Consider the following 14556-nt stretch of genomic DNA (forward strand, 5'->3'; position numbering starts at 1 on the left):
CAGGCAGAGAGAGAGAGAGAGAGAGAGGGAAAAGCAGGCTCCTCACTGAGCAGAGAGCCTGATGTGGGGCTCGATCCCAAGACCCTGGGATCATGACCTGAGCCAAAGGCAGAGGCTTTAACCCACTGAGCCACCCAGGCGCCCCCATTCTAAATCTTTTATCAGAAATAAAGCACTGTTTTGGTCCATACAAAAATGTGACTGTAATACAGGCTAAGTGGGGTAAAACCAATCATGACTTGTGTTGCTTTATTCTTATTCTTTTTCCCCCAAAAGTGTTTAAGGAAGGAATACCACCTGAGTCAGTTACTAGCTTAGAAGAGTGTATTCACTTGGACTATAAAATCAACATACAATTTATTGTTACAGAGGAAAAAAAAGTCTTTAAAAAATTATCACATCAACACCAAAGCAACCGTATCTAGACAATCCATCATCAAATTACAGTAGATTTGTTCTCTAGGAAAGCTTACCTATAGGTAGAAAAAATCATTGATTCTAATATCAATTTTAACACCTCAACTTGAACATTCCTATAGAAGTATCTATATTCATGAAACACTCACTAAAACAGCAACTCATTGTTTACATAGGTCATTTAACTTCTCTGGGTTTGAGTTTCCTCAGTGGGAAGTGAGGATTCAGGGTGAAATGATCACCAACAATGCTTCCTATTCCAAAAGTCCATGATAAATGGTTCTCTAACCCTCCTTCAACATGAGGCACTTCTTTTCTTTGCAAACTGATAAAATTCACAATTTTATCAGTTGTAAGCTTCTTGTTCGTCTTGAGAATGTGAATTCCAGCACAAGTCCTTTTTTAAACCACTCTCTACCCAAACTCACTGTAACAGAAAGCAGGCTGTAAAATTACCACGATGGGACCTGAACTGAAGCCAGAGTAAACAGCCTTTTTAAACAATGAGCAATGGCAGTAGAAAGCTACTCAACCAGACAGAGCCTGTTTCCAGAAGGTGGTGCAGTTACGCCCGCCCTGCCCTGGCAGTCAGTCACAGCACAGCACACCATGTACTCCTCTAAGCGAGAGGATCCCAGAGGACGGCTACACAAACTGTGCTTTGACACAAGTGTCGGTTTGAGGCTGGCTCTCCTATCAGCCCTTCCTTGCCAATTTGGCCTTACCAGTTTACTGTCACTTAGCTTTATACATTACCAAGAATTGCTTTGCTCCGTGATTTCTGTACTATTGCCAACATTTTCTGTATAATAAAATATCTATTATTATGTATTGGGTACCCTTGGGGTTGAGACTCTCATGGAATACACGTAAGAAAAGCGTGAACCACTTTTCCTTTTCAACATTTCACATCTATAAAAATAAGACATTTGAACTCCATTTTTCTGCTTACAGCCACAGTAAAAATTAGAATGTACTCTTTTCACAGATAAGGTACATTCAGTTGAGATTGACATTTTTCTTACATCTTTATGCTTGCCAATCTCTAGGTTTTCTCATGAGGTTAAGAAGGTTGGGCCACCTGCTCAATCACAATACTCCTGTGTCAATACCAGATACCTCAAGACACGTAGAGTCAAGGCTCTCCAATTTTATGTATTTGGCCACTATATGAAGCTATGATTAATGCAGGAGAATTCCAGAAGCCTTTTTAATATTAAGATGCATACCTTTAGATGCAGGAAAATTTTTTTGAAATGTAACTTTTTAGCAAGAAACTGATCAACAGTTTGACTATAATTAAAAGACAAATATAAGAATTTTGTTCAGCATCTTAGTGCATCTTTTTTTTTTTTTTAAATGCACATGAATATCCTATGGAGTTACACAGGATAAGAATCTCTCAGAATGTACTTTTTTTGTATGAAGAGTTAAGAACTCACTTTGCAGAACATTACAAAGAGTGAGAGTACAGGAACTGTGTCCTTCTAACCTTTGCCTCCTTCAGTGGTATCACAATGCTTGAACACAAACACTTAAATGTTCACTAAATTCAACTGGGGAGGTTATATGGACACACCAAAAACTCTTGATGAGCATATACTGCAGAATCTAGTTACATAGTTTCAAAGACAGGAACAGATCTTTATTCAATGAGGTAGATAGAAATACTCAAAAGTAAACTCAAAAGTAAAGCATATTCTGAAATGTCCACACATGGATTTATAATGAATTTCTGAATATACACAGTCAATGTTAAATGTTTTCCTAACATTCGTCTATTCCAACAGTTTTCAATATTTAGCATACCTTTAATAAAGATTCTTATTTAGCCAAAGTAAACACTAAATGATATAAGGCAAAATAATTCATTTTATTTCTTAAATACCTATGTATTTACAATCATAAAAATGTTCATGCATTATAACTCATGAGATACTATACTTTCACATTTATTAAAAATTAAAAATCTTGGGAAATCTAATTACTTATGAAGAAATTAATGGCTGATCAAAAACCATCATATTACTATTATTAGCTTAAGATTATATCATAATCATGAATAGCATTTCATCATGAATACCTTCATTTTACTTTTAAAATTATACTTACAGTTTTAAATTAAAATCTCATATTGAGGCAGTAAGACTTTACTTCAAATTACAGTCACATATGGAAGGGAGCTTTTGATTCAAGGTTTCATTATGGTCCATAGTATAAAGATATATTTTCATGAGGGGTACATGATGGATAGCCAGCAAAAGAAATATGCTAGCAGAGGGTAGTAAATTGCCAACTAAGCATGCACTGAACCAACAGACTACTTTAGAACATGGTAAGTCCTTGATTATTGCCAGCTTTTCTATAATGTTCAGGTTCTCAAAGGTCACTGAATTTTATAATTATCTCCAAACAATTTTCTTCATGGTCATTTAAGCTTTGTCTAAACAGCTGGGTATGTTGCCAAGCAACAACACCATCTCCTCTGCTTAATTCTGCTTCCAAAATAACTTCAGTGGCACCAGAAAAATCATGATAGGAGCGAAGAGTTTTGTCTGTTGGAGGAAAAAAAATAATTAACACTTCGCTTTTAGTAACTTAAAGAATATAAAGAGATAGTTTTGGAATACATATTTTCTATCTAACCTGTAGGTAAAATCAACTCTTAAAAAAATAAATACAAATTCCTTATGGAGGAAATATGTCCTTTGAAACAAAGAAATGACTTTTCTTCATCCATTTGTGTTTCACAATAAAAACATAAAACAGTTCTATTAGAATGAGGTTATACAGGTTTTAATTTTAATTTTTTTTTTCTGCAGTTATATGAATGACTCTTGGGTATGAAAAGCTCAAATAAGTACCATTATTCTTCAGAGTGTTAAATATACTCATCATGATTAATTCTCCATTCAAATGCTTACCGCCTGACAGTTCTACTTGAACTGCTTCAGATCGCAATTTCCACTGTATTGTTCCAGTCTGAAAGGTTTGACTATTTGTTCTAATGGAAACGCTATCTACTTTTAGGCCAACTGACCCACACTCCAACTTCCAGGAAATATAAGCATAAGATGATCCTTCCCTTCGGGCTAAATACACCTACAAAGGAGGAAGAGAACAAAGAATTGTCATTAAGAATAAAATAGTGTAGAGAACACATATAGTCAGTCTTACTGTCATGATTAATAAAGACCTAATTTCTTCCCCACTGAGGAGATTTTCACTGTTAACATTTTGCATTTTATCAGCAATTTTCCCTATAGTGTATTTTGTTCCAGAAGAAAGATACTTGGGATACAGGTGCTCCAATAAGTATAGCCCTAAATAGGGTAGATGTTAACCAAATTTTAGTAAATCTTATTTTCTTTTAAATTAGTTAAGTCCAGCTATTTGATATGAACTTGATGATGAGTCCTGCTGAAAATGAAGAATCCTTTTAAATGCAATTTTTCTTCGTCTTCTTTTCTAAGTCTGGATTTTCAGATAAGCTTTCCCAGAGCTGGATGGGCTATCCAAGTCAAGAAAGCAACTGAGTCATTCTTAAGTAATGGTTTAAAATGTAGTATTCATGCTGTGCCTCCACAAAGTATGCTCCCATTCCTTCACTATCAGAGACCCTTATCACTTTAAATGTATACTGTTTAAGGCATCCAAGTTTACTGGCTGCTTCCAGCTCATCTTCTCTCATAGTTTCATCCACATTCTAGAAAATGTGCATGTGAACACTAACACTTCCTTCACCCAGGCTCAAACCCCTAAGAATCTGACTCTTTATTCACTTATCCCTCATGCTCAAACTCACACAGTAACTCATGCAGTTCTTTGAAGTAAGTCTCAAAAAAAGACCTGTCCTCATTTATACCATACTTACCACTATAGTCATGACTTAATGCTCATCTCTCTCCAACTGCCTAATTAACGTTTTTAAAAGCCCACTTCCTTCCTACATTTGCATAGTTTAGAATGTACAGTAAGTAACTGGCTAGAGCTTTAAATCCAAACTCTCAGCTTTCAGTCCTTCACAGAATTTCACCCCACTGTGAACTGCCAATAATTCTCCACCCAAATGTAACTTATATCAGATGAACTTGGTATGATCTTAACCAAATCACCCATTTTCTGTAAGCACAGGCTTGGGATTCATATGGATTTAATAAATAGTACTTAAGTATTAAAAGTCTGCATACACAACCTATTCTTTTAGAAACCTCTAACTTACTTCTCAGGACAAACACATCTCCCATGGAAATGTCCTACTACCTGTTTTTAGTCATCAAGTAAAAAAAAATCAATCACTGCTAGTATTCTACTGGTACTCTACAACCTATCGTTCTTCATCCAGGCTAAATATGTCAGCTAATTTAATTGGAAAGTTTTTAGAATCAGTGAGCCAGAGATTATCAACAATTAAAAACAATCACTCCCCAAGGAAAATGATTTAAACTCTTTAGACTAGATTGTATGGGATGGCACACCTAGATGTATGGAAGTGTCAACTGTTCAAGTTCAGGGCAACCTCACTATAACCTCCTCTAATGTCCATGTATTCCTACTGCAGTGCTCCTCCTACACCTGTCTGTGAGGAGAACCTGGGGCTATTGACCAGTGGTCACTGGTTCCATCTATCCTAAACTATTGGCCATCTATGGATTACCTATAATTACTACTTCAAGGGTGTGGATAGTAAAGGGGATTAGCTGTAAAAGATGAGCCAAATAGTAGGGTTATTGGAAGAAAGGTGGTTGAAAAAAACAAAGACTGGGGAAAAGAAATCTTAAGACAAATACACTTAGATTTAGGTCTCAGTGTATGCTTTTTTTTATCTCTTGTGTCTTTTTTAAGAGCTCAGTGGTTTCAAATGATCCCCTCCCCACCGAAAGTGTGGGTATAAAATCCGACAGATTCAAGTCAGGTTAATTTCAAATTCCTAGCTTACCCTCAGAATTGTCTTAGTTATACCACACGGCCACCAGGCCACAACTGAGGTTTAAACTGTCATAACAAGGTTTATAATAGCTGTTGAACATGTCTGAGAGAATTGCTTATTCTAAAACATACATTTTTCAGTCATAAAGGCATCAGCTTTTAAGACTCTAAAAAACTAAAGGATAGGATAGAATTCATCACAGAATTCTTAAATGCTTAAATAAACATTCAAACACATTGTGAGCAAATAAAAGGTCTCTCAGGCTAAAGAAACAGTATATGGAAATAAAACAAACTCTATTGATATTGAAAATTCAAGTCATCTTTTTCTTACAATATATTCCGTCTGTACTATTCTACCCAACTAATTTTAACCCAGTGTTTTTAGAGGTGGAAGTTATCAAGAACATGTATACTCAGTTTGATAACTGAAATTTACCCAAACAGTAAGATTTTTATATTACTGTTTTTTTTTAATTATAGTCCTTTCTATGTGTAATAGCAACAGAACCGGTAATTATAATTAATTTAGGAGAAAAAATATTTTACAAGCTTTTAATATTCAATTGTTTGGTCTAGAGAAAAAAAAACTACTTTTTTTTTTTTTACTATTAGATGTTCCTCACTTTCTTGAGTTATTGTAGACAAATTTTTGCCGGTCAGCTTTTTAATTCATTGGTATCATTTACTGTGTGCAGCTCTACATGCTTGGTTTTTCAGTTCTGGGGACTACCAAGAGCTACCTTACTTTAGCAAAAGGAAGAGTAAAATCAGAAGTCACAGACTTTACCCCTATAGACCTGAAATCTATACAGTATGCCAGCCCTTCCCTCTAGTGACCCATCCTTGCCCGTTTTTTGGCAAGTTTAAGGCATACAGTACAGGCAGATCACAATGTGTGGGTGAGAATAAGACCAGTCTGTGTAAGGCTTAAGGTCTCAGCTATGCCACTAACAAGGGACACAACAGAAACTTATCCTTTGGGTTATGGCTGTGACCACTATTTTCAAAACAGAACAATTTGCATGTGAGCTTCTTTATGCTCTACGTTTTTCACAGTCTACAGAAGATTCTCACTTAAAGATTTTCTGATCACTATATGCCAGGCTCTTCTGTCCACTGCTATGGTTTTCTGGAAGTTTGGTTTGTACTGCACTGTTGAAGCTGTTCTTTGCTCTGCTCTTAAAATGATTTTTCTGCTTAGCCTGTTAAGATTAACTCTAGTTAAAAAAAAAAAGAGATTAGCTTAATTAAGTTTACTGTGCAGCAGACACTCTGCACATATTCCTACACATATCTAATGAAACAAGTTGCATTTCAATTGATTTTAATTTGATGCTGGTAAACTGGTATTGCTCATGATTCTTATTTTTGGTTATTCCTTTTTATCACTGCAATCAAACATTACTCACTGTCCCCACTGTATTTACATCTTTCTGTACTATGCTTATTTTTTTTTTTATCTGCAGCCTCTGTAATTATCTCTGGATCATTAGTGTGAGCATGTCCTTCTCTTGCCTGAAATCTTTCATGGTTTCCTGTTACATAACTGCAAGGTAATCAAAGTCCTTGGGACCTGTCCACTGTTCACCTCTCTAGTCTCACTTCCCATTCTTCTTCCCCATATTCCCTACAACTTACTCTTCCCTGAATATACCAGGTGTTTCTCACCCCAGTGCTTTTGCACATGCTACATCTCTATATCCTCTCTCTACACTGAGAAACTCTGCCTTTGCCTCCTTCTCCAAAAGCCTACTCAGGTATTACTTCCTCTGCAAGGTCATCATCTCTGACTCAAGAAGGCACAGTGGCTCTTCCTTCTGTCTTCTTTCCCTTAGAGTCACAAACAAACCCATATTCTTCTAGGACTTATCTCACTAATCTAAACAACTGGCCCACATGTCTTTCTCCTTCATTAGTCTATGCTCACCTTGAGGCTTGACTCCTAATTTATCATTACAATCTAAGTGCCAAACACAATGTCTGAAAATGCACGTTTACTGAATGACTAAATGATCAATTCTTGACATAATGCCATGCACCAAAAAGTGCTAAAGTGACTCTAGTGACAAAGATGATATTTTACAAAAATGCAAAGTACTTAAGAACATGCCAAGGGATCGTCTGAATGAAGACAGAGCATCTTTGACAGTCTACACAGTCTTACAGAGTCTGAGGGTGGTATAGAATTTATGCCATATGCATTCAAACATTTTTCTTACATTCACTAATCTTTACTAAACATTTATCAGGCACTATGCTAGATATATGCATACTGAAAGTACAAGTGAGTAGAAAAAGACAAAGCCTTTTCTTTGAGAATGTTTACAATTCTGGTAGGACAGAGACAAATAATCTATTCTTACACAAATTTGTTAAATAAATGTCATGAAGGAGAGGTACATGAACAGTGAATAAATAAAGGGGGAAATGGATCCAGTTAGCTGGGACTACAGGGAGTGAGGCTTACACTCAGTTCCAAACAAAGGAATAAGTGAATCTAACACAAAAGAAAGTAAAAGGGCTCTGTGCAGAAGGCAGAAGGGCAGTCCAACTGCATCGCAGAGCAAAGGGATAGCATGGTGCAAGGCAAGGCCAGAGAAGAAAGCAGAGGCCAGGCTCAGAAGAGACTTGAGCTCTTTCTTACTCTACGAGCACTCAGTAATGACTGGGGTTTGGGAAATGCTTTTCTGGCTTAACAGCATGGAAAACAACTGTGAGATCCCGGAAGACTAATTAGGAACCTATTAACACTTTTATCAAGGTGTTATCACTTGCCTCCTAAAAGATATAGTGGTCTTTTTGATTCAGCTTTTTATATTCCTTCCAAATTAGACATCACTGAACTGTGTATCTGCCAAATAGTAACACTTATAAGTCTCCACATTCCTGGGAGGCTAACTCTGAGACAGTAAGAATCTGTTCTAAATATCTGAGGGCAAGCTGCTTATTATCTGTAAGGATTCCATGCTGGAGGTTACTGAGGAAAGGTGTGGTGGGAAATAGGCTTCTTCTATTTAGTGGAGCTAGAGAATCTCTAATTGGGAACATGCTAATACAAAACTAAAAATACTGACTTAGGTAGAAAATTCAATGTTTCAATGGCAATATATTACTTCTAAGTTATCAGACTCTGGAAGTGTAATGAACATTTTCATATTTTCTTCATATTATAACTTGAAACAGATTCACGCGAGTTTTAAAAGTGATATCCTCTGTATAGGTACATCAAGGCATAAGCTTTAATTGAGTGGGAGTCTGTTTTTTATTTAATGGCCTCCACATCTCATTTACAATATTTAAATCTTACTTATAAATACACCCTCTGGCTACAATGGTCTATTTAGAGAACTCCAAAACATGCCCTGTACTCCATGCCTTTCCCCTGCTGTTCCCTTGCTTCATGAACACCTACTCATCCTTCAGTGTCCAGCTCAAATGTAGCTTGCTCTGTGGAGCTTTCCCCAACTCCCACAGCCAGAGCTAATTACTCCCTCCTCGGTGTTTCCATAGCAATGTGTTGATATCCTTATTATAGCATTCTGCATCATGGGTAAGATGGCTGTTTATGCTTCGGCTTCCCCTGTTAGACTGTGAGGGTAGACACTGTATCTTTATCTTTTTACCCATGTAGCTGAGACAATGCCTGATATTAACAGGCATTCAATAAATGTTTGCTGATGAACAAATGAGTAAGACAGAAGAAATATTACATAGAATCGACCTGTTTCTCATCACACCAAATTTTCTGCACAAAGTCATTATTTTCTCCATTAACTTTCTCCATTAACGCTGCTGGTGAGGGAGAAGGGCATACTCTTTCATTAGTTTCAGAAGGGTAGCTTAGTCCTTGGATACATAACATGTCTATCCTATCCAGCTTTCTGTTCAGAACAATCTTTGGGATAAGGATAGTCTTCCTGAGAAGTTCATCCGCTCTCATCAACTATATTGTCAATTACAGATACAGACATCTTAAAATTGTCAATTTGATCTTCTTCTATTTTTTATGGTCTTCAACTCAAGAAGAAAATTCCTAAACCTACAATTATAATAATGTTGTAAACTATTCTTAGTTTAATACAAAAAGATCACCAATATAAGCACCAAGGTAAATTTTAGAACAAAAACATGACTGGAAAAAAAGGCAGGGATCCTATCTCTGTATGTCTTCTGTATTCAATGCCTAGAACAGTGATAAGCATAAACGCTAGCAGCTGTTAAACCATGACTCACTTTTTAAATCTAGCCAATGTGTCTTACAAATGAGAAACTTCCCTTCCAACTCAAAAATCTTGGGCAGTCAACTTTAAAAGCTCCCTTTAGGTTGATGAACTCCTATGAAAAATCTATCAATAATATGGTTTGATGTACTGAGGTCATATGCATAATTTTGTGTTCATTTTTGGTGTCTATCTAAGGGGAGGGCAGTTTAAAGGCAAGGCTTCTACTTGTAACAGATAGTCTGTGACGACAATGCAGGTTGATATAAGTAAACTACTAGTCCTAGCATCTATACCTTTATTTTTTAGGGCATGGAGAAGAAATAACCAATATTGCTGCTCAATCATCTGCATTCTTATTACATGAAAGTGTGTTAAATGGTTAACTCTTGGGACTTCAGATTAAATGTTAGAGTCCCCAGTAGCCTGCTTTAGTAGGTAATCAATAAGTACCTATCAAGGAATTAAATAACACTATATTTTATACACTCATGCAAAAATTAGTCATGAGTTGGCCATACATTTATTTTTCCCCATGAATGAATTAATTTCAGCCTCTTTAATGAAAATGGATACTTCCTTGATACAAATGCACAAATTTCTTAGGGACTTTTAATTAAACGTTGGGAGGATTTTCTTTTACAGGTTTGAGTATTATTAAAATTTTCATATATCAGTTTTCACTTTACATACACAGTTTTTTTGATAGATCAGTTTTCACTTTACATACACAGTTTTCACTGAAACAGTCTACATTTGTTTAAACAATGACAAAGTTTTTAAACAATCTCATGCATGAAATTACCATGTTCCAGTCTGTTTCAACTTTTCTGAATATGGATTCCATTTTCCACACACCATGCTCCCATCCGGAAATGGTTTGATTATTATTTGAAACTCGGACATAACAATCTTTCACAATATTATAACAAAGGTGGAATTGTTTCGAAATCTTCTCATTTTCAGAGGGAATGAACAGGGTTTCTTTTCTCTTAAAAAAAGAAAGCAGAATTACTTTTCAAAATAATGGAAGACTCCACATAGTAATGAACGTGATTTCCTAGAAATTGGGGTAAATTAGGATATGTCACCTTCTTGCTTAACTCACTCCTACAACTTCTACTGTACTTAAACTCCAAACCTTTATACTAGGACTCTAAATGATCTATTCCCTACTTACTTCTCCAATCAATCTCAAGTTACTCTTCCAATAGCTCCTCAAAAAGGTCCATCCAGGTACTTCCAGCTCAGATCCCTGACACATATTCTTCTTTCTACTCTCCATATACTTGGTTCTTTCTCATCCTTCTGGCCTCAACTTAAAGCAACATTGGGTGCTAGGTATTAAACAATAAGAAAGCTTCAAATGTACAAGAAAACTTCAAATGCTTTTATATTCAAAAGCAGAATATAAAACATCTTAGAAACAAAAGAAGTGTGTGTGTGTATATATACATCACTGTCAGCATTATTAAAATAGTAACATTAAATGTATGAAAAAGATATTTCCCTAGTGGAAACTGTGATATTACTGTCAAACAGGTAAAGAAAAAAAGCAGCTTTTTAGAAAATGATTTATAATCATGAATGACCAAGTGTGTAACAAAACTTCCCAGTTCTTTTCCTCTTTATCAAACATATTTTAGGGTACTGGGGCACCTGGGTGGCTCAGTCAGTTGGATGGCTGCCTTTGGCTCAGGTCATGATCCCAATGTGGGATCAAGTCCCGCATCGGGCTCCCTTCTTGGTGGAGAGCCTGCTTCTCCCTCTCCCTCTGTCTGCCACTCTGCCTACTTGTGCTATCTTTCTGTCAGATAAATAAATAAAACCTTAATAAACGTATTTTAGGGTACTAACATAAACCAAATGGAAATAAAGTTTAAAAGTAGCATTATCTATTCATTAAAAAGGATAATTAATTACCAAAGGGAAAATATAAATATTTATGCTACTGAACATAATCATATATGCAACTGAATAATCTGGAGTAAGAATAACATTAATATTTCACAAAATCTTCTGTTTTTTAAAAGATTTTATTTTTTTAAAAGATTTTGTTTATTTGACAGAGATCACAAGTAGGCAGAGAGGCAGGCAGAGAGAGAGGAGGAAGCAGGCTCCCTGCTGAGCAGAGAGCCCGATGTGGGGCTCGATCCCAGGACCCTGGAATCATGACCTGAGCAAAAGGCAGAGGCTTTAACCCACTGAGCCACCCAGGCGCCCCGATTTTATTTTTTTATTAGAGAGAGCAAGTAGGTGGTGGGAGGAGCAGAGGGAGAGGGACAAACACACTCTGCACTGAGGCAGAGCCTGATGTGGAGCTTGATATCATGGCCTGAACAGAAATCAAGAGTTGGATGCTCAACTGACACAGCCTGCCAGGTAGCCCTCATAAAATCTTTTAAATCTAAGATTAAGATAAAACTTTTCTCTCCAGAAATAATATCACCGTTTCCTTCTTTTTCCAAATGATTTCAAGGTACAGTTTCATCATTTTTTAAGACTAACATTTTTCATTATTCAATTTACTTTTAAAGTGTTGGTGGTATAGTGGTGAGCATAGCTGCCTTTCAATTTACTTTTAAAATAAATATCTACTTCTAAAGAGGAAAATGATTTTTTAAATCCATGTCTGTAATGATCTCCAGTAACTGGTAAATTTAAAAAGAAATTTCAAAAGGGAAGACAATCTGGGCATATGACCCAATTCATATTTTTAAAGTTTAATCAACTTACATGCCATACAAGAGGAAGCATATCCGTCCATAAAAAGAAAAAAGAATGAAGACCTAATATCGATGTTTTATTTAAACTGAACACAGCTGTGAATTAAATTAGCTCTTTTAAACTGGCTTCATTTAGATTTAAACTTGTAACTTGCACTGCATCAGCAGTGATTTGAATTATCTGTTGAATTTAGATCTTGTAATTCTGTGGCTGAACCAACACTTTCAACTGTCTCTTAAAGATGATGAAATAAATTAAAAAGCAAACATAAAGTTTACTGGGGATAATTCACCCATTTTGGACACATTTTTTTATTGGAGAAATGAGCGGCAACAATGGCAAATTCAGAAAAAGCAGATATAAAAACTAATTTATTTGGAATTCTGATATGATACAGTGAAGGGTTATTTTCCATCTAAGCATTTTTCATTACATATCTTCTTAGACATTTATACAAAATACTCAGTAGTGATCGACTCTGAATTCCCTAAGGGCAAGGGATAGGTCTACTGTACTTCCTTAATATCCATTACAGAGCACATTGTTTTTCACCTAGCCCCTAATATAGGCATATTTCCTCTGTTCATTATTTAATTTTGGGTCATTAATCAAGACATAATGTCTTAATATAAATTTGACAATAATAATCACACCAGAGATGATAATTTCTAGCTAATATGAGATGTATATAATAAGTATACAAGAAATAAACACTTTAATCCACTGAATTACCCAGGTTTATTATTTTTCTCACGTACTATATGTGTATGTATATATATACATGAAAACAGGTAAACAAGTTTCTCTAAAACGTATAAAATCTTATTTTGAAAAACTTGAACAGGCATTTCCCAAAAGAGGAGATCCAAAATTTAAAGAACAGGCATTCAACTTCATTAGTCATCACCAAAATGCAAAGTAATATCGTAATATACTACTACTACATACTACCAGGGCTGCTAAAATGAAAAAGACAATATCAACTACAGGTAAAGATGTGGAAAATTCTCATACACTGCTGGTGAGAGTGTAAACTGGCAAAACTGCTGGGGAAAGCTGCTTGGCAGTATCCACCAAGGCTGAACACACTCCTAGCTCCTACTCAGATACCTACCTAGCAATTCCGCTCCTAGGTACACACCTAACTCAAATGGATAAATACATTCACGTAAAATGTGTATAAATCGTCTACAGCAGTACGATTTTTAACAGTCAAAACCCAGAAACAGCCCAAATATCCACCAAAGGTGGCATGGATAAATTACATTTATACAATGGAATATTACAGAGCAATGAGAATAAACGTGCCATAAAAAAGCAGTAAAAAAAAACTGCAGCATCAAGTTTGAATTTCATAAAATAATGTTGAGAAAAAAAGTATTCATATGAGTATGTATGGTACAATTCCAGTTACATAAAGCACAATAACAGGCAATACTAATCTATTATGTTAGAAACCACAATAATGGTTATTCTTAGTGGTGGCAGAAGTGACTGGAGGGAACGGATGGTTATTCCTTGGATTCTGGTGGTCTATTCCCCAGGCTGGTTGGTGGTTATGTGGGTGCTCAATGTGAAAATCTGGTAAGCTCTACATTTATAATTTGTGAATTTTTCTGTACGTTACATCAGTAACAGTTACACTCTACTGAAAACTAACATAGAAAAATGTTATTTTAAAATGCCTTGCTAAAAAAAAAATGCCTTGCTAACTACTGCATGTGGATATACTATGCCAATCAATTACTGGTTCTTTCAAATGTTTGTGTTGTTCAATAATTACTCTAAAAGTTCATTGGAAGGTCGTGGCCTGGGGCACCTGGGTGGCTCAGCAGGTTAAATGTCTGCCTTTGGTTCAGGTCATGATCCCAGGGTCCTGGGATAGAGCCCTGCTTAGGTTCCCTGCTCAGCAGAGAGCCTGCTTCTCCCTCTCCCTCTGTCTGCAGCTCCCCTTGCTTGTGCTCTACCAAATGAATAAATAAAATCTTTAAAAAAAAAAAAAAAAGGTCATGCTCAGTGCATTTTTCTATAAGCAAAGAGCATAGTACTGGAAGCAATAGAGAAGATTAGAATTAAATACCTCTAGACCCATTTCACCACGGGCTACTCTCCAAGCCACTGACCCAGATATTCTTCCACCAAGTTCTCCAGGTTTAGGGGTTTTGGGAGATATAAATTCAACAAGCTCCACAATAATCCTCTGGAGAAGTTCTTTTCTTCTGTTTTCTGACAGAGATATTTGCCTCTGTAATTCATATTT

The 14556-nt window shown here is 35.9% G+C and overlaps 1 protein-coding gene across 6 annotated transcripts in view; it reads right to left on the reverse strand.

The window, feature by feature from the left end:
- Window positions 1-310: 310 nt before the first annotated feature.
- Window positions 311-14556, reverse strand: part of NGLY1 (N-glycanase 1) — a 56327-nt gene continuing 42081 nt past the window's right edge. For 5 of the 6 annotated variants that reach the window (XM_004754344.3, XM_004754343.3, XM_045088979.1 and 2 more), the window contains 4 exons: window positions 14377-14541; window positions 10375-10560; window positions 3342-3519; window positions 311-2972 (listed from right to left, as the gene is read on the reverse strand). In XM_004754344.3, coding sequence (XP_004754401.1) covers window positions 2797-2972; window positions 3342-3519; window positions 10375-10560; window positions 14377-14541 — 705 coding nt within the window. In that variant the 3' untranslated portion in view covers window positions 311-2796. The remainder of the gene's footprint in view (window positions 2973-3341; window positions 3520-10374; window positions 10561-14376; window positions 14542-14556) is intronic. The other variant, XM_004754345.3, reaches the window with a different exon arrangement.

Source organism: Mustela putorius, unplaced genomic scaffold, assembly GCF_011764305.1.
Source record: "Mustela putorius furo isolate JIRA1106 unplaced genomic scaffold, ASM1176430v1.1 tig00003834_pilon_pilon_pilon, whole genome shotgun sequence".
NCBI classification, from domain to species: domain Eukaryota; kingdom Metazoa; phylum Chordata; class Mammalia; order Carnivora; family Mustelidae; genus Mustela; species Mustela putorius.